The sequence below is a fragment of the Hyaena hyaena genome, unplaced genomic scaffold (assembly GCF_003009895.1).
Source record: "Hyaena hyaena isolate Hyena2069 unplaced genomic scaffold, ASM300989v1 scaffold_199, whole genome shotgun sequence".
Taxonomy (NCBI): domain Eukaryota; kingdom Metazoa; phylum Chordata; class Mammalia; order Carnivora; family Hyaenidae; genus Hyaena; species Hyaena hyaena.
In genome coordinates this window covers 1,562,710-1,586,263 of record NW_024080831.1, presented here as the reverse complement: position 1 = coordinate 1,586,263, position 23,554 = coordinate 1,562,710, and the positions used below count along the sequence as shown (strand labels likewise).

Sequence of the window (23,554 nt, the reverse complement as noted above, 5' to 3'; positions counted from 1 at the left end):
GCACTAACAGAAACATGGCCCTTCCACAGCAGTCAACTCTCCAGTCCCCAGAGTAATGAAAGGGGGTAATGACATAACATTTTTAAAAGGTAATTCCCAAATTAATTTTGAGAAGTGCCTTCATACTTATGTTTGGATGTGAGAAATACAGACATCCCTGGAATTCACAGCGCTGAGACAGTGAGGACTCCCACCTCCTTCCCCTCTCCTATTCTGTGGGAAGAGACACAATCCCAGACTATCAGACAAACTTAAAATGCAGTTGTCGTCCTCAATTCTGGCCCTCACCTCCTGTGGAGAGGGGACAGGAAAGAAAACTTTTAAAATGTTGTTTCCCTCATGTGAAAGGCCACAACATGTCAATATAATTTTGCAAACCAGATGGAATAATCAAGAACTGACATATAAATATTAGTTTAACTTGTACTTCCCCCCAACCCCTTACCTAGTAGTATTTATACTGCCAAACATATCTGGGTATTTTGACAGTTTTCTAAAATAGGTTGTGTCCTATTACCCAAATAGAGAAATTTGTATAAAAGGAGTTTGTTCTGATTAGTCCCAAAAGAAGTGATTCAAATAGGCCAGGAAGTAGAGGTTAAAAAATAAAAGCACCAACCCCACAACAGTATCCTAGATCAAATCCAAAAGGTACTTGAAGACAACGACTTCACCGTTTTTAGTTTGGACGGTTTATTTGGTTTTATTTTGTATTGTATTACCTTGAAGTACAAGTCTTCCTTTCCCAGGAAGGCAACTGTTTTTCTTCATGGTTTCCCTCAGCTTCTTACTTCAAATCTTAAAAATTACAAGGTAAAAAATACCTAGATTTGACTGTAAAGCCTTATTTGTTAATGTACCAAATCATTATAACCACAAAAGCATTTTAATTGCTTTGTCATTTTTCAGAAAAGTTATGAGAATATCTGAAACTGGAGAATTCCGAAATAAATCTTCGTTAGGTAAGAAAGCTGAATTCCATACAGCCACTTCTTTTGCATCTTCCACCTTAACAGCTCTTATATCAACTTTCAGGAAGAGGGAACAGTGCCAGGCTTCCATAAAGGTCCCCAAAGCACTTTCTCCATCCACACAGCCCAACCTTTCACTCCAAGCGAACAAACTACCAAGTTCAAATTATCAAGTTTTTGTACCTGTCAACATACAAGTATTAACCCAAAGACTATTTAACATGACTGTGTTCAATGTCTATAATACACATTGCAGTCTAAACATTTTCTAAAGTGCCTATATAAATATGCTTATACAAATGAGCAATATAAGGTTTATGGCAAAATTCTTTTATATAATATATAACAGACAGGCCTAGAATTTAAGTTGTAAATACCCATTTTCATATCCTTAAGTGTTGTTTTTGGAATGCAAGCATAAAGAAACAATTCTGGTTCAATCATGTATAGTTTTCAGAGAATTACTAACAGTGCTATGACAAAGAAACCCTTGCTTGTGCTTGTTTAGAAAAGGCTATTTTGAGATCCAGGAGCATATGATATTTAGAATCCAATGGAACGTCTTCAATTCTATAAAATAGTAATAAGTGAAGCTTAGTGAATTTTTAATTATAAAGAGATTGTGCAAATATTTAAAGTGATTATCAACCATTACTAAATCCAAAAATTTCATTAAAATCATGGGTAATCTGAATGGCAGTTCAGGAGTTTAAAAAACAGGAACCTAGGCAAAAGTCATAAATATTACTGATAAAGGCCCCAACCCTGACACAGCCAGCCTCAGAAATGTGGCCCTGTGACCACATATTTCCATGGCTCTGGAGACCTGGAGGTTGACTCCATTCGGTTTAATGAACAGGAATGTGAGCACAGAGTACAGAACTGATAAAATGGTGCAGGGAAAGAAGACCTTCCATATACCCACCTGGGGGCTTCACTGAGCTCACCCACAGGGTAGGTGCAAACAGGACCCTGGTGTTGGCTGCTTCGATCCTGAGTACACAGTGGCTGGCTGCACCACTTGGCTCATGGGGGTTGGACTTCCATGCTCGCCCTCAGCTGGCTAGTCAATCAGGGGAGGCACTGAGAACCTCAGGCAGGCTCATCAGATGTCTGTCCCTAAGCCATCAGGGCTGGGAAAGTCCCTCTCGATGCCCCCGCCTCCACCTGCCCTTTCCTGCTGTTTCAGGAGCTCCTCTTACCATCTTACTGGTCTGACTCGTTGAGCCTTTACATTTCGGTCAGTGGGAACTTGATGCTACATTCTCATCCAGCACAGGTAGCTTTAGCTACCACTGTTTTCAAAGGAATTAAACGCTAGGGATGTTCTGGGCACCTAGACCTAACAAAGTGTTCTAGCCAATCACTTGAGCTACATGTACAACCAAGAAAGCAGACTCTGCCTGGAGTGATTTGTGAAGGATGCCAAGTGGAGGCTTCAGGGTGGAACACAACAGGCCTCTTCTTATTTCTGAAAATACGAACTGACGTGACACGTAAGAGATGTGCCAAAATGCGGACAGAGCAGGAGAGAGTGCCACGAGGACGTGCTCGCGGAAAGTCAGGGCGCAAGAAAGTATTTCTCGACCTCCAACTTTGGCAGCGATCGTTTCATCAGGCTGTATTTTAAACTTCCTGGACTCTTTAACAATGCCTCGCAGAGAGCAGACTTGGAGAAGTGGCAGATAAGCAACTCACACAATAACACCTTGTATAAATGGAAATTAGGAGAATTCATAAGAGAGTTAAATAAGAAAGAATTATTCACTATTTTCTGTGTGTGAGAGAAGAGAACATGTACAACAGACAATAAATATTACTGTAGTAAAGTGAATGAATATTACACAAAATATTTTCTCCTGACTTAGCAGCAAACTATTTCAACTGCTTTTGCATTTGCATAAAAAATCCATGCATCATACTGAATTCTAATCCATTTCTCACCTAAGCCATTCTAATGCTTCATACAACCAAATGAAGCAGAATTAATCAAACCTATTAGATTCATTCCTAATCCCTAAAGGACTGCTGTGTTTAGCATTTCCATGCTAACTAAAACTATTATTGATTTTTTTTCTTAAGACGTCAGATGTGCCTGCCTCCTAAATATAATACCTATGTAACTTCCTAAAAGTTTTCCCCAGATTCAAAGAACAATTAAGAAAAATGGGGAAATGTTGAGGAACCCACCCGAGAGGCCAACTCAAATGCGGCAACAAGTTCTCCAGCTGCATGCCTAGTGCTCTCCTTCCCCTGGGTTCCCAGAGCATTCTGGGTACCATTACCCGCATGTGTTAGCACAGCCCTCGGCTGGATTGTGGACCCCTTCCTGTAGGAGTCTGGTGTTACTCAGTCTGCATCCCACTCTGCACCCTGCAGAGCATAGGCATGCAGCTGAAGATGGACTGAACATGAAACTGAAGGCGTCAGCTCTTCTTAAATGGAGGTCTAACTGCACCCCAGGTCACGCAGAGTATGCAGACATGGGCCATAACTAGGGGTCAAGCAAACCTCCAGTAACCTCCTAGAATCAAGCTGAGGCAACAAGGGCCCAGACAGATGCAGGCAGTGAGGAGAAGGGAAAAGAGACAAAATGGCATCTACAGTGCACACTCGGTTCCCCTCTCCTGAGCTGATTCCCGCAGGAGACTAGCAGGGTAGGGGTGCCTGTCAAGCACACCAAAAGGAATGCCAAGAGTGTGTGTGTGTGTGTGTGTGTGTGTGTGTGTGTGTGTGTGAAGAACTGGCTATGTAGAAAACACTGTCTCCTTTGCTGTGGGTAGCTCCTCAACCTGATCCATGATAATCATCACTTCACTGCTTTCAGAGTTCCCAGTGAAATTAAGGCTGGGTCACAATTCATGACACCAGATGCTACATAGAAAATAAGTCAAGATACAAAAGAAAAGAAAACCATTTATAAGAAAAAGAAGGTCTTAGTTCTAAGACTAATTTAAGAGTGAAGCTAATCAGCAGACCAGTGAACCGCTATGGTTGTTAGGGTGGGGTAGAAAATACCAACTGCGGTGGGAAAAGGATCCACCAGACCCGAGTACAAAAGCTCAGCATGGATCAGAGGCCATGGCTTCCTGCTCGGACCCTCACACGGTGGTTTCTATTGTTTCAATCACTTCCAGATCAGACTGTGAGGGGGAGAGAAGGGTGCACTCGTCTGGTTCCCAGCTGCTCTCCGGACTGTAATCTTCCTCTGAACTCAGTTCTGCTCCTTCTTCTGTGTCCTCATCACACGATTCCACATAGTGAGCCCCAATGGCATTGATCCCGGAGTCCTCAGAACTTGAGGGAGAAGAGCAGTGATCTATTTTTGGTGTACTGCTCTCTCTTGAAATTAAGGCATCATGTGTAGAGACCTCCTCAGGGCTCATTTTGTGGGAATGTGGCGCCGGCTGCTTCTGCACGTAACACATCTTCCCATTAATACATTTAACCTGATAGTTGTCGATAAAGAGGTCTGAGATCATACAGTACCTTGGTGAATCAGGGGGGAGGGGTGGCTGGAAGACAGATGCAAATTTCAAAAAGTGTTCAGTGAGTGAGACTGAGATCTGAATGGTGTTTGTGGGTTCCCGAGGCTTTGCAGGAATCTCCGTGCTTGGAAGCTGCTCCACAGGGGTCATAGGCTGATACACATACTTGCCTGTGAGGAACACAAAAAAAGTGGTTGAAATCTAACAGTATTACACAAACAACATTGACACAGCTATATTGGTTTCTTTCTGAGGATTCAGAATGTTTTAAAAAATATTTTACCATCAAAAGAAACCAGTAATAGTATCATCCCAATTGATATAATCCATGAAAAATACAGCATGGTACATAATAACATCATGGTATTTTCATTTAAGAAACTCACACTATAAATTTTAATTTATATTGATGTCTTTCTAATACCTCTGAAGTAGGTATATACTAAAATCCTTATTTTACAGATTTTATTATAGTTTATTGTCAAGTTGGTTTCTATACAACACCCAGTGCTCATACCAATAAGTGCCCTCCTCCTTGCCCATCACCCCCCTTCCCCTCTCCCCTACCTCCATCAACCCTCAGTTTGTTCTCAGTATTTAAGAGTCTCTTATGGTTTGCCTCCCTCCCTCTCCTTAACTATTTTTTCCCCTTCCCCTCCTTCCTTCCCCTATGGTCTTCTTTACAGACAATTTTAAATGATTTACCCCTCACACTAGAATAAAGAAAGCCCACAATACAGTATGGTAAAAACACATTATAAAATAGCATACTATAAAATTATAATTATATTTTCTTTTTAATAATTATATATTTATATATGTTAATACATACATTTAAAAAACTGGAGGAATATATACCACTTTATTATCAGGGTTACAGAAGCCTTCCACATTTTAGGTTTCTAGGTTTTAATCAGAATACACATACACACGGGTATTTAACAGGCAATGCCCTACAGGACTATCGCAGCCACCTGCAAGGACTAGGGGTAAGGTAGAAGGTGCAAAATGACCTCTTTCCAGGCTCAAGCGCATTGATGGCTTAATTAGGACATGCTCTCCCTGACAGCAGCTCCCCTGGCACTAACAAGCCCAAGCCAAGCAGAAGCAAAGCACAGGTGGTGCAGGGGATGACCTACCAGGTGTTTCTAGGAAACCAAGAAGCTTATCTCCAGACCTTCCCCTCTGCTCTGAGCGAAGCTTCACACAGTGTACCTAGAAGTGCAACCTAAACAGATCTGTTCCTAATGTGTCTCTTTCTTTGTTCTTTCACTTCACTCAACATTTGCAAAGCCTCTTGTGTACCAAGTGCTAAGGAAGCAGAGACAGAGATTGAAATTATTCAGTCTATAAGTCTAAAATAATTTCAATATAGAAATCTGGAAGTTAAAAAAAAAACCCTGAAAAACTCAGAAACAGTAGCCACAACTGTAGGCACCACCTTGGGTTTCTCCTAATGTCACTGACTAACTGGAGTATCAAACCAGTCCATACTGTATCTTTGGCACATAATTATGACACGGCTTTTTAACTTCAGCACTACTGCCATTTTGGACCAGATGATTCTTTGTTGTATGGGCTGTCTCATGCACTATATGATGTTTAGCAGCATCCCTGGCCTGTACCAAGAAGCCAGGGAGCACCTCCTTCACAGGTATGATAATCAAAACTATCCCCAGACACTATCATATTCCCCTACGGGTCAGAATCACCCTGGCTGAGAACTATTGATTTATGATCTTCTCATAAGCATCTCTTTGCAAGCAATTCACTCATTGTGTGTGTACCTGGTTCCTGTTTATTTCTTGGGCAGACTGGAAATTCTAGGACAGGAATCACATTTGTAATGAAAATTACCTTAAGAGTTTTTAACAACTTATTTAGGCCATGGAAGAAGAGCAATTTCTGATCAGAAAAGCAAACTAGGCTATAAATAGTACAACATCAGCAATCTATTAAGATCAATCATCTTGCCTATATTTTTCTAATTTCCGGTTCCTGACTCTTGTACAAAAATGTAGGCTTGGATGCTATAATTTCATTGTAACTAAATTACTCAAAAAATATATTTAGTTTCATTCTGGAATAACACATGGAAAAGGTATATTTAAAATTGTTAAGCCTTTGGGTTCCTAGGTCTCCTTCAAAGTGTGGACATATATCATGTAAGCCCTAAATGGTCCGATAAAAACAGAGGTGAGAAGAACCCATCACACCTGCCTGGGAAACTAGGTTTCAAATATGCCAATATCTTTATTTCTCTGTTACTTGTAAGAGAGTACAGTATTACTCCTTGTCAAGAAAGGTTCAAATCAATAGTTTGGTACAGTAGGACTTCTGCATCCAAGCATCACTGGCATTATCTGCTGAAGGGGCAAAAAGGCAGAACGTCAAGCCTCCCCTCCAATTCTCCAGCCCCTTATATTCACAGTGGTGAAAAAATCATCTAGAATGGAGGTTGGTCTTTTCTATTCTTGGCTAGTGGACTGGTGATTACTGAGTTCAGGAAGCTGTGGATGACAGGCACTCAAGAAATGCCTGTTGCACGATGCTGATTAAGTTCATTCTGGCGCAAGTGGCCTCTGGCTTATACACTTGTCACCACTGTAGAAGTTCCTGGGAATTCCTTCTCAGACTCTCAGGGATCTGGGTTTTATTTAGTTCAAAGGAGGAGGAACTACATGAAGACTGACTGTGGGACTTCTGTAACCACCCTGTCTTGCTCTCACTTAGCCCCCTAGCCCCACCCTCCTTTTTCTTCTCCACTTTTCTGCTTCTTCATAATTTCTTTGCTCTTTGTCTTCATCTCAGTTCTTCTACCTCTTCCATTCTCTAACCCTGTCTTCCTCAAAACTCTGTTTTTCTTCCTTGAAGTATAGTAAAAGAAAGGGAAATGCAGCTGGGAGACAAAGATATACAAAATACCATATCCTAGACTCCGTTTGCTTTTACAAGTTACACCTATTAAATATGCTTACTCCGAGCTAGGTGACAGCCCATTTTCTGGTGATATGGGGACACAGATGCAAAGAGGAAGGCAGAGTAGGAAAAAAAATAGTAGAGATGGCCAGATGAGAAAGTAAGTTTAGTAAACATCTTTCAAACATCAGTTAATTATGATATAACACTATATTGTTTAATTTTATTATAAATACATAATTAACAGAAGAAATCAAGGATTAGTTTTATAAAGAGTCCAGAGGGGTTTGTACTTTGCACCACTCCCCAGTAACTTCTGCCCTGTGGTATACTATACTGTGAATCTATGTTTGTAATGATAGCCCTGAAGCATTACAAGATCCTGAATTATCAGAGAAATTCAATTATGTCTGCTACACTGTACTTAGTAAGGGAATAAAATGAACTCACACACTACAACAGCAAGAACTGAAACAAAGGGGGGTTCCTGGCCACTTGGCCAGGAAATTCGATAACAACTATACTTTATTCTCTGAACAGGCCTTTTAATTAAGGGTTTACTATGTTATTTAAAGAAATAAGTAGGGGCACCTGGGTGGGTTCAGTTGGTTAAATGTCCAACGTCAGCTCAGGTCATGATTTCATGGTTTGTGAGTTCAAGCCCCACATCAGGCTGTGTTGACAGCTCAGAGCCTGGAACCTGCTTCAGATTCTGTGTCTCCCTCTCTGGCTGTCCCTCCCCTACTCTCTCTCCCTCCCTCCCTCCCTCTCTCTCAAAAATCAATAAACCTTTTTAGAAAAAAAGAAATATGTAGATGAGAACTTTTAAAACTTAAATCTCTAAAGGGAAAGATACTCAGAAAGACAGGGCTTGGAGAGTAGAAAGTAGAGGGAGAGTAAAAGAAAAATCTAGATATGATATCATTTAGCAATCCCACTTCTGGGTATATATGAAAGCAAGGTCTCAAAGAGACAGTAAGTAGTTTGATAACCATGTTCATAGCAGCATTATTCACAGTAGCCGAAAGGTGAAAGCAGCCCAATTGTCTATTGACAGATCAGCGAGAAAAACAAGATGTGGGATATACATACAATGGAATATTATCCAGTCTTAAAGAGTAAGGAAATCCAGGCTACAACATGGATGAACCTTGAAGTTATTACACTAAGTGAAATAAGCCAGTCACAAAAAGACAAATACTGTATGATACCACTTATATGAGTCACCTAGTTTAGTCAAATTCATATAGGCAAAAAACAGAATAGTGATTGCCATGGGCCAGTAGATAAGAGAGAACAGGAAACTGTTAATGGGTACAGAGTTTGAGTTTTATAGGATGAAGAGAGTTCTGGAGATGGACAGTGATGACCGTTGCATCACAGTATGAATGTAGTTGATACCCCTGAACTATATACCTTAAAATAGTTGTGATGGCAAATTTTATGTGTATTATACCACAATTTTAATACTAAAAAAATAGTATAATTCACTGTATGGAGGGGAAACTCCATATGATCCAGAATATATAAAGAGTTCTTACAATTCAGTAACAAAAACCAAGCAGCCCAATTTATAAAGGAGGCTATACAAGAGCAACACCGGGAATCCTTGTCATGATCGAAATGTTCTGTAATTTGACTACATCACTATCAGTATCTTGGTTATGACAATGAACTACTGTTTTGCAACTACAGTTGTCACTAGGAGAAAATAGGTGAAGGATACATGGAATCTCTGTATTACTGGTAAAACTACATGTGAATCTATAATTTTTTTCAAACTAAAAAATATAATTTAAAACAATAGGGAAAAATGACCACAGAAGTGACAGTGTACATTTTCGATGCATTATCTATCAGGAGGTAACATGCTGTGGCTCTATCTCATATTAACTTTGAATACTTGTTTAATGTGGTATCTGTCCAGGTTTCTCCATTGAAGAGTTAGCATTTTTCCTTTGAAATTGTTAAGTATCTTGTGACGAAATACTTCGAGGCTATGCAAATACCCCATTTGTCACCATACTTTCATCTACTAATTTTAGCATGCATAGGTGGATCTAGTCTTCAATATCCACTACTGTGGTGTTTGCCCAACAGTTATTACCCATTTCCATCATTACTCCTATATTTATTAACAGAATTCTATGTAAGCAAGAGCTGTTCCTTCCCCTTCATTTATTTTTTCAATTGTTAATTTGAAAAAATTTAAATATGATTCACAGCTATTTATTTTGTTCTATGGATTGTAACTCATTACTATCATTATTTACTTTGCTGCTCAAATTGTCCCATATATAACTGTTCGGAGCTCCTTCAAAGTTAGCACCTGAGTCCTTTCATTATCCTTTTTTGAAGACTTCCTGCTTTCTGGCACCATAAGATAGATGTTACTGGCTTATCTGGTACTCCCCTGCCCCAGTGCAGAAATCAGTCATTTCTCCAAGGAACCCTAGTTCCTTTACTTAAGAATTTAAACACATTCTTAAGCCTGTTCTCAAAATATTTCCAGGAAGCAGAGTCTTTGCTGGCTAATAATTCTCACTAAACTCATCCAGAGGAAAGTGAATACTAAACTTCATTACAGTACTTAATCCCCATTAAAAAATAATATAAAAATTAATGTCACAAATGCATTAATTTATCTGGAATATTTTTCAAGGGAGCTGAAATCACTTTCTTAATAATGAAATGGACTATACAACACCAAGATAAAAAGAAAACAGTTGTGATCTGCAAATGAAAAATAAATTTCATACATCTTGTTTATTTTTAGGGACCCTGGCTCAACACCTTCAGCTGTTTCTCAACTAAGGACAGATCAAAACCACTACGTAAGTAACCTCTAGTATTCTTTTGGAGTCTGAGTTCATAACTTTCCTTATTATTCTTCCCCCTTGGTGTAGCAATAGCATATAGTACATACTTTTTAAACAATACCTTGGTGAGACACTAAAAAGATTTATGTTCTCATCCTAGTTCTTTGGTTTAAAGAAGAAGACATGGAAGACTTAATGACTTTCTCAGTATCATGTAACACAACAGAAGTTAATTCTAAAACCCAAGCCTTCTGACATCTATCTGTGTTCTTTATGAGGGTACTCATTACTTCATTAATAAGGTTTAGATAATGCTCTCATTAGTTTACACTGTCATTCTCTACCATTAACTTCAGTTAATATTCCAATTTGTAACTGTAAATAAATAGAACTACTTCCCTGAAGGAGTTTCTTTCTTTTGGTTCTAGAGCACAAAGGAAAGAGGAAAATAAAACCCAAGTAAATGTAAAAAATAATTTACATGCCCTGTTAAGCCATTGTACGCACTTCATTAAACTATTTTTTTAAGAACAGTTGTGCATTTTGATTCTTAAAAAAGATCGTTTGGGAGGGAAATGAGCTTTTTCCTTTCATAGATGGTTTTATGACTATTAAATGTGTGTCCCCTTGACACATGAAGTACACTGCTCCCAGGGAATGCAAAGTAATTTTAAAATTAGCCTAACCAAAATATAATTAGTAAGGTAAATCTACTGAAAAAAAATTGAGTGGCCTAAGGGAAATTGCATCCACAGTTCAGTTCTTTGATTTTATACAATGAATCACAATTATGTTTATTTTATTCCCAAGGACATTCATTATACTGAAAGTAATGTTAAATATCCTTATTCAGCTATTTCTACAATATACATTACTAAGTTGAGCAGCACATCACAAACTAAAAACAAAAAAAGAAAACAATGTTTATTATAACCAATATTTTTTGTGGCCTTACCTTATACCCTGCCCCACTGGCAGTCAATATACCATATTTTTGTTTTACTTTATTTTTCTTAAGTAGGCTCCACACTCAGCACAGAGCCCACAGTGGGGTTTGCACTCATAACCCTGAGATCAAGACCTGAGGTGAGATCAAGAATCAGATGCTTAGGGTGCCTGGATGGCTCAGTCTGTTAAGTGTCTGACTCTTGATTTCGGCTCAGGTCATGATCTCACAGTTTGTGAGTTCGAGCCCTGCATCGGACTCTGCACTGACAGTGCAGAGCCTACTTGGAATTCTCTCTTCCTCTCTCTCTGCCTCTCCTCTCACAATAAATACATTAATTTTTAAAAAAGAGTCAAGGGGCACCTGGGTGGCTCAGTCAGTTAAGTGTCAGGTCAGGTCATGATTTTGTGGTTCATGAGTTGAAGCCCCACGTCTGGCTCTGCACCAACAGCTAAGAGTCTAGAGCCTGTTTCCGATTCTGTGTTTCCCTCTCTCTCTGCCCCTTCCCCCTTCGTGCTCTCTCTTTCAAAAATAAAGAAACGTTAAAAAAAAAAAAGTCAGATGCTTAACCAAGTGAGCCACCAGGTGCCTCTACCATGTATTTGTACTTCAATCTAGGAGAACACTGAAGTTCATATACTGCCCAATATGTTAAAGACCCCAATCAACTTTATGCAACATAGTTTCTTCATTTTTCAAACTATATAACCTTTAGTGATGTGGAACTTATTAATGAGTAGTGAGACAGAATACTCATCTAGCAAACACTTATTGAATGTCTACCAAGTTTATACTACTAAATCAAGTGCTACAGAGAAATAGAAAGAAATACAACATGTAGTCATGCTTCAAGAAGCTTCCAAACTAGGGATAGAAGATAAAAAGTAAAATGAAATCAAGAATTGAGTAAAACTGTAAGAATATATACAAGGGCATTCACCAAGCAGCAGAACAGGATTTCAGGCTTCACTGAAGGGATGTACACAGCTAGTAGAACACAGAACTGCTCCACACCAGTTGCAGAGCTGGGAAGGGTCAGCTGGAGCTGGAGGTTCATAGAGTCTACCTGTTAAATGCTTTAACTCAGTGTCTGGCACACTGTAAACATTCTATTACTGCTGTTACTTACAGAAGGCAGGGGCTACCTACCAGTCTCCAAGCCACTCTACAGGTTTTTCAGATTGCTATGCGACCAAGCCCTGCCAAGCCCATGACCATCCCTAGTCCTTTGTCTCTACAATGCTCTTAATGCGCTCAGTTGACTCATTCAGCTTAGCCTGTAAACTCTCTGACCACAGCTCTCTACCACCCTATCTTCATCACCTACCCTCCAAACCCAACAATCCACTTTTACGTGTGCTTTCACTTCTCCCTCAAACTAGTATTTATTGAACATCACTTGTGTGCCAGACCTTAAATTAGAGGACAGGGGGTTAAAATAGAAAGAAGAGGAATCACATCCCTGCCCTTATGGAAGGAATATGTGTATTTGAAAAAATAATCACACAAAAAGATATATAATAACAAACCATAAAAAGCGACAGGCAAAAGGTGACAGAAAAAGCAAAATCAGTGATTAGAATTATGTGTGGGATGCATGATTTGGACCAGGGGAGGGTGGTGTGTGTGTGGGGGGGGAGGGTTAACAGGCAAGACATCCTTGAGAAAATGACCAAATGTGGTAATGCCCCCTCAGGACTGCGTGGGGGTTACCAGGCAAAGAAGGGGAAGAGCCAGAGTGGCTGAAGCATGATGAACAAGAGGGGCCAGACCACGAAGGGCTCTAGAGACCATGTTAAAGATTGGGGATTTTATCCTGCACACTAAAAAGACACCACACAGCTTTAAGGAGAGAGTAACGTGACCAGCTTTGCCTTTCTACTCACTTCCATTTCTATCTGCTCCTCTCACAGTTTGGCACAAAGCTAATCCAAAGCACTCAACAGACTTCAACAATTAAGCTACATCCCTCTCCCAGCTTCACACTCAGATCTGGACTTCAATCAAGTAAGTGGGAGAAGGACTGGAGGAGGTAGAAGAAATACCACTTAGCAGGCAGTACTAGGCAGGAGCCCTTTACCAACAGACTTCTACAATCCACACTGCTCTGAGCCACACTTCTGACACCTTGAGGTATAGGCAGGTGTTACAGTGAGACCTTCCCTAAAAATAGCATTTGTGAAAGTGCCATAAACCAACAGTACAGAGAGAAGCTGTTTGCCACATTTATCATTTTATAAAGCAGCCAGTCTGAACAAAGGTATAGTGAAGGCTCTATACTTTTTTAAACCATGTTTGGTTCTACCTGAAGCTAATTCTTCTAATTTAAGAAAAATAACAAACTCTTGTGTATTTTAACAAATACAAAAAACAAATAAATATAAGGAAAAAGAAAAGAAAGAAAAGCCCTACAAATACCTCCCACTAAACAACAAGAGGGAAAGAGAAGAAGTATAAAACACATTCTTCTTACACTCCAGTTGGGTCACACAAAACATCCAAAAACAGCACAAGAGGAAAGATAAGTATTAAGTTGTGAGGCATGTACTATACATAGTGTAGGAGCTCAGAGAAAAGTGAGGGCTGGAAGGGCTTAGAAAATACAGAATGGGGGTGCCTGGGTGGCTCAGTTGGTTAGGCGTCCAACTCTTGATTTCAGTTCAGGTCATGATCTCACAGTTGGTGAGATGGAGCCTGATACCGGGATCTGCGTTGACAACACAAGAGCCTGCTTGTGCACTTGTGCTCCTGTTGGGTCACTCTCTCTCTCCCCCTCTCAAAATAAATAAAATTTTAAAAAAGAGAGAAAATATGGAATGTAAACTGAAGAGGTGCTGGGACCTGGACCAAAGAAAGTGGTGTTCCCAAAATCCAGAGGTGGAAGATGCGTTGGCTATTGGAGGGGTGATGGGGTGATCAGCCTGACTGGAACACAAGGCTCTCCTATGACCAAGACCAGTCCAGATAATCTAGAAAGAGAGCAACACCCTTCCCTTGACTTAGAAGACTAGATACAAGAGGAGCCAATGTGCTACATAACCTGGCACAATGGAATTCCTTGGGCTTGTAGACACAGATGCTTCCAGTTGGGAAGGAGCCTCTTCTAGGCCCAGGGTTCAGAAACATCCTAATAGGTAGGTCTGGCTAAAACAATCCACAGTTACACAAAACAAAAAGGGTAGATAACGAGAACTCTTACGCATCCATTTCCTTTTAGGTGGCCAAACCAGGCCAAACAAGGGGCCATTTCCTTTTAAGTGGCCAAACATCATTTCATATGTAGGAGCAGATAGGTCTACCTCTTTTCACTTGATTTGTAAGTCCTACTTATCCACTGGAGCTACTCTGTAGAGCTGGTGCTAATATAGTAAATTGTTTAGAAAAAGGGATAGCTGAGGGAGTCTTCTCCCAAGGATGGGTCAGTCACTGCCAGGGAGATGATGGAAACTGTATGTTCAAAAAGAAAAAGACGGTGGCTGATAGAGCACACAGAGACTCACCAGTATGTATTAAGGGTCTGTACTTCATAGTGCAAGAAAACACTAAGAAGCTTGATGGAGGGAAACAGGAATTAATGAGAAAATGGCTAATTATGGATCATTACAAGGTAAGAAAAGCTTTATGAGTGCTACTCCTTTTTATCTAAAGATGGATGATCATAGTAACAATAGTCATTACCTTTGATTTCTTTATAACAAGCCTTGACCTTATGGGCATTTTATGTGATCATCTTATACTCCTACCTTTTTCTGCAAAAACCACTAGTATATGGGCTGAGTTACCCAGTCCATGAACTGGGCAATAGATTCCTAAAACTGCAGTTGGAAAAATCTGAGAACAAAGAAATTCCCTAAGGGAGGCAGCAAAAGTGGAGACCTAGAATATGATGACCCTGGTGTGGGGTTTCTACCATTCTACTAGCATACAGCTATATAGTTCTACAGATCCCAAGTAAGTTATTAGCAGCCATTAATTCATTGCACAGATATTCTTGACAGACTAAAGCTAAGGGAAATGGAATAAGACATCTGTCACATTTATCTATTGATCTGGGGATGAAAAGTTCAGAAATTCACAAGATAAGGATGCTAACCAGTTAACCTGATCTAAGAAAAATAAGCTCTGGAAGCATCTGAAGTATCTGCTTAGCACAGGGGCTCAGCAGGGATTCAGCAGATGTTTACTGAATTTTTTAAAATGTATCTTTGCTGTAGGTTATTTTTGTAGAGAACATGTATATACATATTCAAAAACCTCCTTTTCAAATTTATACAAGCCAATATAGCATTCTAGAACTTTCTTTTTTATTAATCAATCACAATGAAATATTCTAAATTATCAATGAGATGTAATTTCAAATCAAATTATTAATAATTACATACAAGAATTTATATTTCTTGATATATAAAATATATTATGTTTTTTCCTTAATTAGTTGTAATAATTACCTTTCATTTCTCTTGGGCCTGTGGTTAGGCCAGCTAATTCTTTTTTCTTTTTTTAATTTGAGAGGGAGTGTAAAGAGAGAGAGAGGGAGAGCCTCCCCTGCACTCTAGATGGTGGCTTCCTGCTTGCCAAGTAACTTCATACCACAACAGCCTGGTCAAGCAGCAAGTTCCTCTGCTGTCCTGTGGGAGAAGGACACTTTTTCCAACAGAGGGCTGAACCCTAACCTTGAGGAGGGTACTGCCTTCCACCTTTATCCTTCCTGAGTATTTTCCTTCATCCCATGGGAACCACACAGACTTTTCCTTTTATCTTATACTAACTTATTCCTTAGAGTTTAATAAGTCTTTATATTAAACTTTCTGAGTAATCTACTGTGTGATTTCCATTTTCCTGATTGGACTCAAACTGATTCAGTGATCAAGGTTAAGGTGTGGGATTTCTGGTAGGTGGCACTTTCCTGATTTGTCTACTGAGAAAATATAAGCATGATATTAAGAAATTAAGTTGTGTATACATTTGGAACCTAGACTAATAATAGATGCTAAGTGTTATGTATTAATATACTAATAATTCTTTACATATTGAAAATTAGGAAACTGATAAACAATTAACTTTAATATAACAGAGGGGCATTTTGGAAGAATCCATTCTAAAACCTATTTTTTAAAAGAGCATTGTTTTTACTATATTTGCTTATTATTTCTGTATCAATAATATCAAAAAATAATAAAACAAAGAGAACTTAATGAATATTCTTGAGTATTCTCCTCCAAAGGAATGCCATCCATATAAAACTGATGAACTAAAAGTGCTTTCCCTGAAAAAATAACCAGGAAAGAATTTTCTGAATCAGCCTTCATAATTGACCAACATATGTCAATCTTAATTCCAGACTGAAAAAATTCAATGGGCAGATTAAAAGTAACTTTCCATAGCTTTATGAACGAGAACAAATCATCACTGTGGCTGGCAAAGTATAGTAATACAGCTCTTCTCCTTACAGCCTGAGATACAACTGCCTAGGAAGAGAACGATGGAGATGGACATGGAGGAATCACCCATACCTGTAAAGCATGTGTAACATAAAAGGCAGAATCAACCACCTGAGAAAAGAAATCCTGATTACAGGTGAAGTAATAGACAAAATGGAGCAGCATGTAAAGGAGGCCTAAGACATTCAGCACCGTGATGGGCACTGTGGGAGCTGTTTGCCCACATTGTGTGTGTGGTCCTTTATGACCACAGCACATGCCTGGATGGGTTTAGCCTACTGATATATCTATGAGGTCTGATAATATGATAATGCAGACTTTCAAGGCCAAATAAAATTTCTATGGGTTTGATGAGTTTTTTAAAATTATCACTTGAAAATATAAGGGAAAAAAGATATCACTAGTACAAGTATGTCCCCTGCAGAAAAACAAAGCCACAGGCCTTTAAGAGCCAGGCTGTGGCTAAAAAACACTTCCAGGGACACCAGGCCCACAGCAAGGATAAAGCATGTCCAGATACAGTGGTACTGACGTGCCTGGGATAATCTAAGCAGATAAAACCATCCTGAGAATTATCTAACTGTGCAGTTGGCTGGCTCAGAGATCACCAAATGTTCTTCAAAAAGGCATACCAATTATGGATTTAAAAAATATGTTGCTAATGAAGAATAAAATATGATTTCTGTGAGTCCTTTACAGACCATGAGCCTAAAATGTTAGGTGGGATCTTCTTGATGGTTTCAAACAGATTAATGAGGCTATTACTGCTTCCGTCTAGAATTACAAACAGGCCACATTCTAGTCAAAACAAATATCCTCAAGAGTTCATTGATTAAAGATAATAATTCAGAAAATCTACAGTTTTCCAATAAAATGTCAAAGGATTACAAAATGATGTGATAAAAGCAAATAGAATTTTCCCTATAGTAAATATTTTTATGAACCCACAAAGAAAAAAAAAGAAGCATTAATATATTGTAATGCCGGAGGAAACTGATTACAAAACTATTCATTTTACTGCTCAGTGGGTGTGATGGTTAATTTCATGTGTCAGCTTGGAAGGTATTTTTGGATGAGATTAACATTTAAATCAGTGAACTCTGGGCAAAGCTTACTGTCTTCCATAATGTGGGTAGGCCTCGTCTAATCAGTTGAAGGCCTGATTAGAACAAAAAGACCAGCTTCCCTGAACAAAGGGTATTTCTCTAGTAGACTGTCTTTGGACTTCATCTGCACCACTGGGCCTCCTGTATTTCCAGCCTTCCAACTCACAATACAGATATTAGACTCACCAGACTCCATAATGGTATGAGCCAATTCTGTTTAATAAATCTTTCTATACACACATACCCCATTGGTTCTGTTCTCTGGAGAAACCTGACTAATGCAGTAGGGCTCAACTTACCTGCAATGACAATAAGATTGTAAGAGACTGGCATGGCAATACAATCAAATTTGTTCAACTTTAATTTCCACTAATAAGTAAAAATACATACCCAAGTCCTATTCCAGTGCCCTTGTTTCTTGATGACACCACCCTGAAAGGGGATCTTCTACCTCATCATTGCCTCTCTGCCAGCAGGGGAGAAGCAGCACTGAGAAGTCCCAATCTTCCTTCTTTTAAGGGCATACATACATGTGTACCATATTTTTAAATAGATTAAGTTATATAGCTAGATCTAGTCTCATTCCCATATAACAAAATGATAGAATTCATATACACTGATGGGTTATTCTCAGGTTTTCCCATCAAGTTTTCTAATAAATACTGTCAGCATGATTTTCCCCACTTACTTTGGTTACCAATACTGTAGACTCTTAAATATTTTTAAATACCAACTTTTTCCTGCCATTATTCTTTATGCATGTTCTTTCTGGTTGTGACAGTGAATAAGGCCAAACTGCATTCTGAGTCTTATGTTCCAACTGAATGCTGTAAAATCAAATTAAAAGTATGTTAAGTACCTAAAATATTTTGAGTTATTTTATTTATTTTCAATTATTATGTTAAAGTATTTTGAGTTTTCATACTGCGGTTCATAGGATTCTAGGTCAAATTTTGCATCCTTTATTCTTTTTGTAGTTACAAAATGCCTATATAACTCAGGATCATCATTATAAGATGGCTGTCATTTCTATCCTGGATAACAGTCCAGAAATATCAACTGCACTATAATGTGGCAAGTGTTTTAATAGGATGATGTATAGAGCACAGAGGAAGAAGAAAGAAAGAGGAAAGGAATCAACCACAGGAGGGCAAGTGGTTCAGGAAACACCTTTAAGAGGTGATGTCTGAGCAGAGTCTGGCGGTTGGAGGCTTAATGGGGCTGGGAAAGGTCAGACATTCCAAGCAGATAGTGTGGTGTGTAAAAAGCACAAGAATGCATAAAAGCAAAGGTTTTCAAAGAATTAAAGCACCTTAGTACCACTTTAAAGTGGTAGGTGTTAAGAAGGAAAAGAGTCCAAATAGATGAGCAACACCCTGATGACAAAGGGCTGTGTTAGAGCATGCTATAGAGATTAGATATAGAGATTTTATCCACAAGATAATGTGGAATCAATGAAGGATTCTAAATAAAGAAGAATGAGGCCAGATAATATTTATGTTTTAGACAGACCACTCTGTCAACAATATGAAGACAGATTAAAGGGTCAGGAAGACAACTTAGGTTGCAGGAGAGAAATGAAGACCCTGAATTAAGCAATGGCAAAGGAGTAGGTTAGAAAGGGACAGATTCTGTGAGACTTGATAATTTGATGTGTAAAATAAGGGAGAAGGAAGGCACAAAGGTGATTCCCAGATTACTAGTTTTCACAACAAGATAGCAACAAAACCCAACAGACAAAATATATGAAACAATGGTTTTCAAGACAATGAACATCAGAGAATGAGAGACAATTACGCCAAGAGACAAAAAAAGGGTAAGCTTTACAAGTCCCCAAGCTTACTGCCCTGAGATAATTTCCTGATCACAGCCCAGGGAAGGAGAACCTAGTAAAAGCCTCAAAAAAAAAATTACTCATTAATGTTAAAAAACAAAGCTTAAAGTCTGGGTAAACTAAGAAAGCTAGACTACCATGGATGAGAGAGCTACCCAGAGAGATAAGCCCAGAGACCTGCACAGGGTCGCTTGAGTATTCAACAGCATACTGATGAGGAAACTACCAAATGCCAAGAAAAGATTGAAAAGCATCAGAGGGAACAGTGTCTACCACTCACTCATACAGAGCTGGCCCCACCAGGTAGATTAGAAAAACTCATAATTTTCAGGGCATTGAGGACAGTATTCAGGAAGGTCTTGCCTAGTACTAGAGAAAAATCAGCCCTAGAGTGAGCACTGCTTGTGACCCACTTAATAAATCTTAAAAGCAAAACCAGAAAGGATAAAACTATTTTTTAAATTTAAATTTTAGTTAACATACAGTGCAATATTGGTTTCAGGAGTAGAACTCAGTAATTCATTACTTACATACAACATCCAGTGCTCATCACAAGTGCCCTCCTTAATATCCATTACCCATCTAGTCCATCTTCTACCCATCTCCCTCCATCAACTCTGTTTTTTCTTTATAGTTAAGAGTCTCCTGTAGTTTGTTTCCTCCTCTTCTCTTCTCCTCCTCTAACATGTTCATCTGTTTTGTTTCTTAAATTCCACATATGAGCAAAATCATATGGTGTTTGTCTTTCTCTGAATGACTTATTTTGCTTAACATAACACATTCTAGCTTCATCCATGTCATTACAAATGGCAAGATTTCGTTCTCTTTGATGGCTGAGTAGTATTTCATTGCATATATATACTACATCTTAAAGTATTTTTTTTAAACATTTATTTATTTTTGAGAGAGAGACAGAGACAGAGAGTGAGCAGGGAAGGGGCAGAGAGAGAGGGAAACACAGAATCTGAAGCAGGCTCCAGGCTCTGAGCTGTCAGCACAGAGGCTGACGTGGGGATCAAACCCACAAACTGTGAGATCATGACCTGAACCAAAGTTGGATGCTTAACCAACTGGGCCACTCAGGTGCCCCAAGTATATATATATATACCACATCTTCTTTATCCATTCATCAGAACTGATGGACACTTGGACTTTCCCCATAGTTTGGCTATTGTTGATAGGATAAAACTATTTCTAATTAATTTACTTAGCTTCCAGAACTAGCGTCAAGAATATTTACAGAAATGCAAATGGTGCTGGGAAAACTGAATAGCTACCTGCAAAAGAATGAAACTGGACCACTTTCTTATAACCATACACAAAAATAAATTCAAAATGGATTAAAGACCTAAATGTGAGACCTGAAACCATAAAAATCCTAGAAGAGAACACAGGCAGAAATCTCTCTGACATTGACCATAGCAACTTCTTTCTAGATATGTCTCCTGAGGCAAGGGAAACAAAGCAAAAATAAACTACTGGGACTATACAAAATAAAAAGCTTTGCCCAGCACAGCACAATCAACAAAGCTAAAAGACAACCTAGTGAATGTGAGAAGATACTTGCAAATGACATCTGATAAAGGGTTAGTATCCAAAATATATGAAGAACTTACAAAACTCAACATCCCAAAAGATGAATAATCCAATTAAAAAATGGGCAGAAGACATGAATAGACATTTTTCCAAAGAAGACATACAGATGGCAAACAGACACATGAAAAGATGCTCAGTATCAGTAAAGTCTCAAAATACAAAATCAATATAAAAATCAATATGAAAAGTCTGTTGCAATTCTATGTAATTGTGATGAAGCAGAGAAATTAAGAAAATAATCTCATTTACAACTGCACACACACAAAAATACCTAGAAATAAACTTAACCATGAAGGTGAAAGACTTGTACTATGAAAACTATAAAACACTGATGAAAGAAATTGAAGATGACATATATAAATGGAAAGATACTCTGTGCTCATGGACTGGAAGAACTGTTAAAATGTCCATACTATCAAAAACAATCTATAGATTTAATGCAATCCCTACCAAAATACCAACAGCATTTTTCACAGAACTAGAATAAACAACCCTAAAATTTGTACAGAACCTTAGAAGACCCTGAATAGCCAAAGCAATCTTGAAAAAGAGGAACAAAACTGGAAGTATCATAGCCCCAGATTTCAAGATATACAACAAAGCTGTAGTAATCAAAACAGTATGGTACTGGCACAATAACACACATACAGATCAACAGAACTGAGTAAAAAACCCAGAAATAAATCTACGATTATATGGTCAATTAATCCTCAAGAAAGGAGGCAAGAATATGCAACGGGAAAAGAGTCTCTTCAATAAATAGCATTGGCAAAACTGGGTGATGAAAGGAGAGGAGGGGAGGGGAGGGGAGGGGAGGGGAGAGAAGGAAAGGAGGAAGGGAGGAAGGGAGGAAGGGAGGAAGGGAGGAAAGGAAGGAAAGGAAGGAAAGGAAGGAAAGGAAGGAAAGGAAGGAAAGGAAGAAAGGAAGAAAGGAAGAAAGGAAGAAAGGAAGAAAGGAAGAAAGGAAGAAAGAAAGAAAGGAAGAAAGAAAGAAAGAAAGAAAGAAAGAAAGAAAGAAAGAAAGAAAGAAAGAAAGAAAAGAAAAAGAAACTGGACCACTTTCTTACACCGTACACAAAAATAAATTCAAAATGGATCAAAGACCTAAATGTGAGACCTGAAACCATAAATATCCTAGAAGAGAGCACAGGCAGTAATTTCTCTGATATCAGCCACAGCAACATTTTCTTAGATATGTCTCCTGAGGCAAGGGAAGCAAAAGCAAAAATAAGCTATTGGGACTACATCAAAATAAAAAGCTTATGTACAGCAAAGGAAAGAATCAACAGAACTAAAAGGTAACTTAATGAGTGGGGAAGATATCTGCAAATGATATATCTGATAAAGGGTTAAAATCCAAAGTATATAAAGAATTTACACAACTCAACACTCAAAAATAAATAATCTGATTAAAAATGGGCAGAAGACATGGATGGACATTTGTTCAAAGAAGACATACAGATGGCCAACAATCACACAACAAGATGCTCAACATCATTCATCAGCAGGGAAATGCAAGCCAAAACCACAATGAGGTGTCACCTCACATTTGTGGGAATGGCTAAAATAAAAAACACAAGAAACAACAAGTGTTGGAGAGGATGTAGAGAAAAAGAATCCTCATGGAATGTTGGTGGGAATGCAAATTCCTATGGCCACTGTGGAAGAGAGTATGGAGGTTCCTTCAAAGATTAAAAATAGAATTACCTCTCACTCTGCCTCCCCAAATAAATAAATATTTAAATTTTTGTTTTGTTTTCTAGTAGGGTTTTTTAAACTTTCTTTTGGTTTGAAGAGTTTATTTTGTTTTGACAAATACACAGAGAATAATAATGAAGTATTTTGGATAATAAAACAATACAACGAAGTGTATTATTCTTCACTTACATGGATGGAAGAAATAAACTTATGTAATTTTATTAAAAAACTGCTTCTTCTGGCTAATGCCAACTTCTCTGACACTCCTCCCTAATTTGAATTTGTAGCTTTTAGTTGGTTTGAAACTGTTTCTAAAGCAGTCATAGAATTGAAAAACTTTAGATATCATCTATCTTATTTTACACATAAAAAAGTCAGGGTCCAGAAAAGCATAAGATCAATACCCACTTTTTTTGACACCAACAAGAAATCCCATGAAATCTGTATTCATTTCCTGTAGCTGCCATAACAAATGACCACAAATTTTGTGACGGAAAACAATGGAAATTTATTCTCTCACAGCTCTGAGACCAGAAGTCTAAAATCAAAGTGTCAACAAGGCCATCCTCCCTCCAGAGGATCTGGGGAAGAATTTTTCCTTCCTTCTTGCAGTTTGTGAAGGCTCTATGCTTCCCTGCCCTATGGCTACATAATTTCAATCTCTGCCTCTGCCTTCACAAGGCCTTCTTTTTATGTCTTCTCTTCTGTCTCTTATAAGACATCTATCATTGGATTT

The 23,554-nt window shown here is 38.5% G+C and overlaps 1 protein-coding gene across 1 annotated transcript in view; it reads right to left on the bottom strand.

Moving 5' to 3' along the window:
• Positions 1–3,887: 3,887 nt before the first annotated feature.
• CUNH3orf70 (chromosome unknown C3orf70 homolog) overlaps positions 3,888–23,554 on the bottom strand; it is an 80,797-nt gene continuing 61,130 nt past the window's right edge. The window contains exon 2 of the mRNA XM_039241707.1: positions 3,888–4,629. Within this exon, the coding sequence (XP_039097638.1) occupies positions 4,073–4,629 (557 nt within the window). The 3' untranslated portion in view covers positions 3,888–4,072. The remainder of the gene's footprint in view (positions 4,630–23,554) is intronic.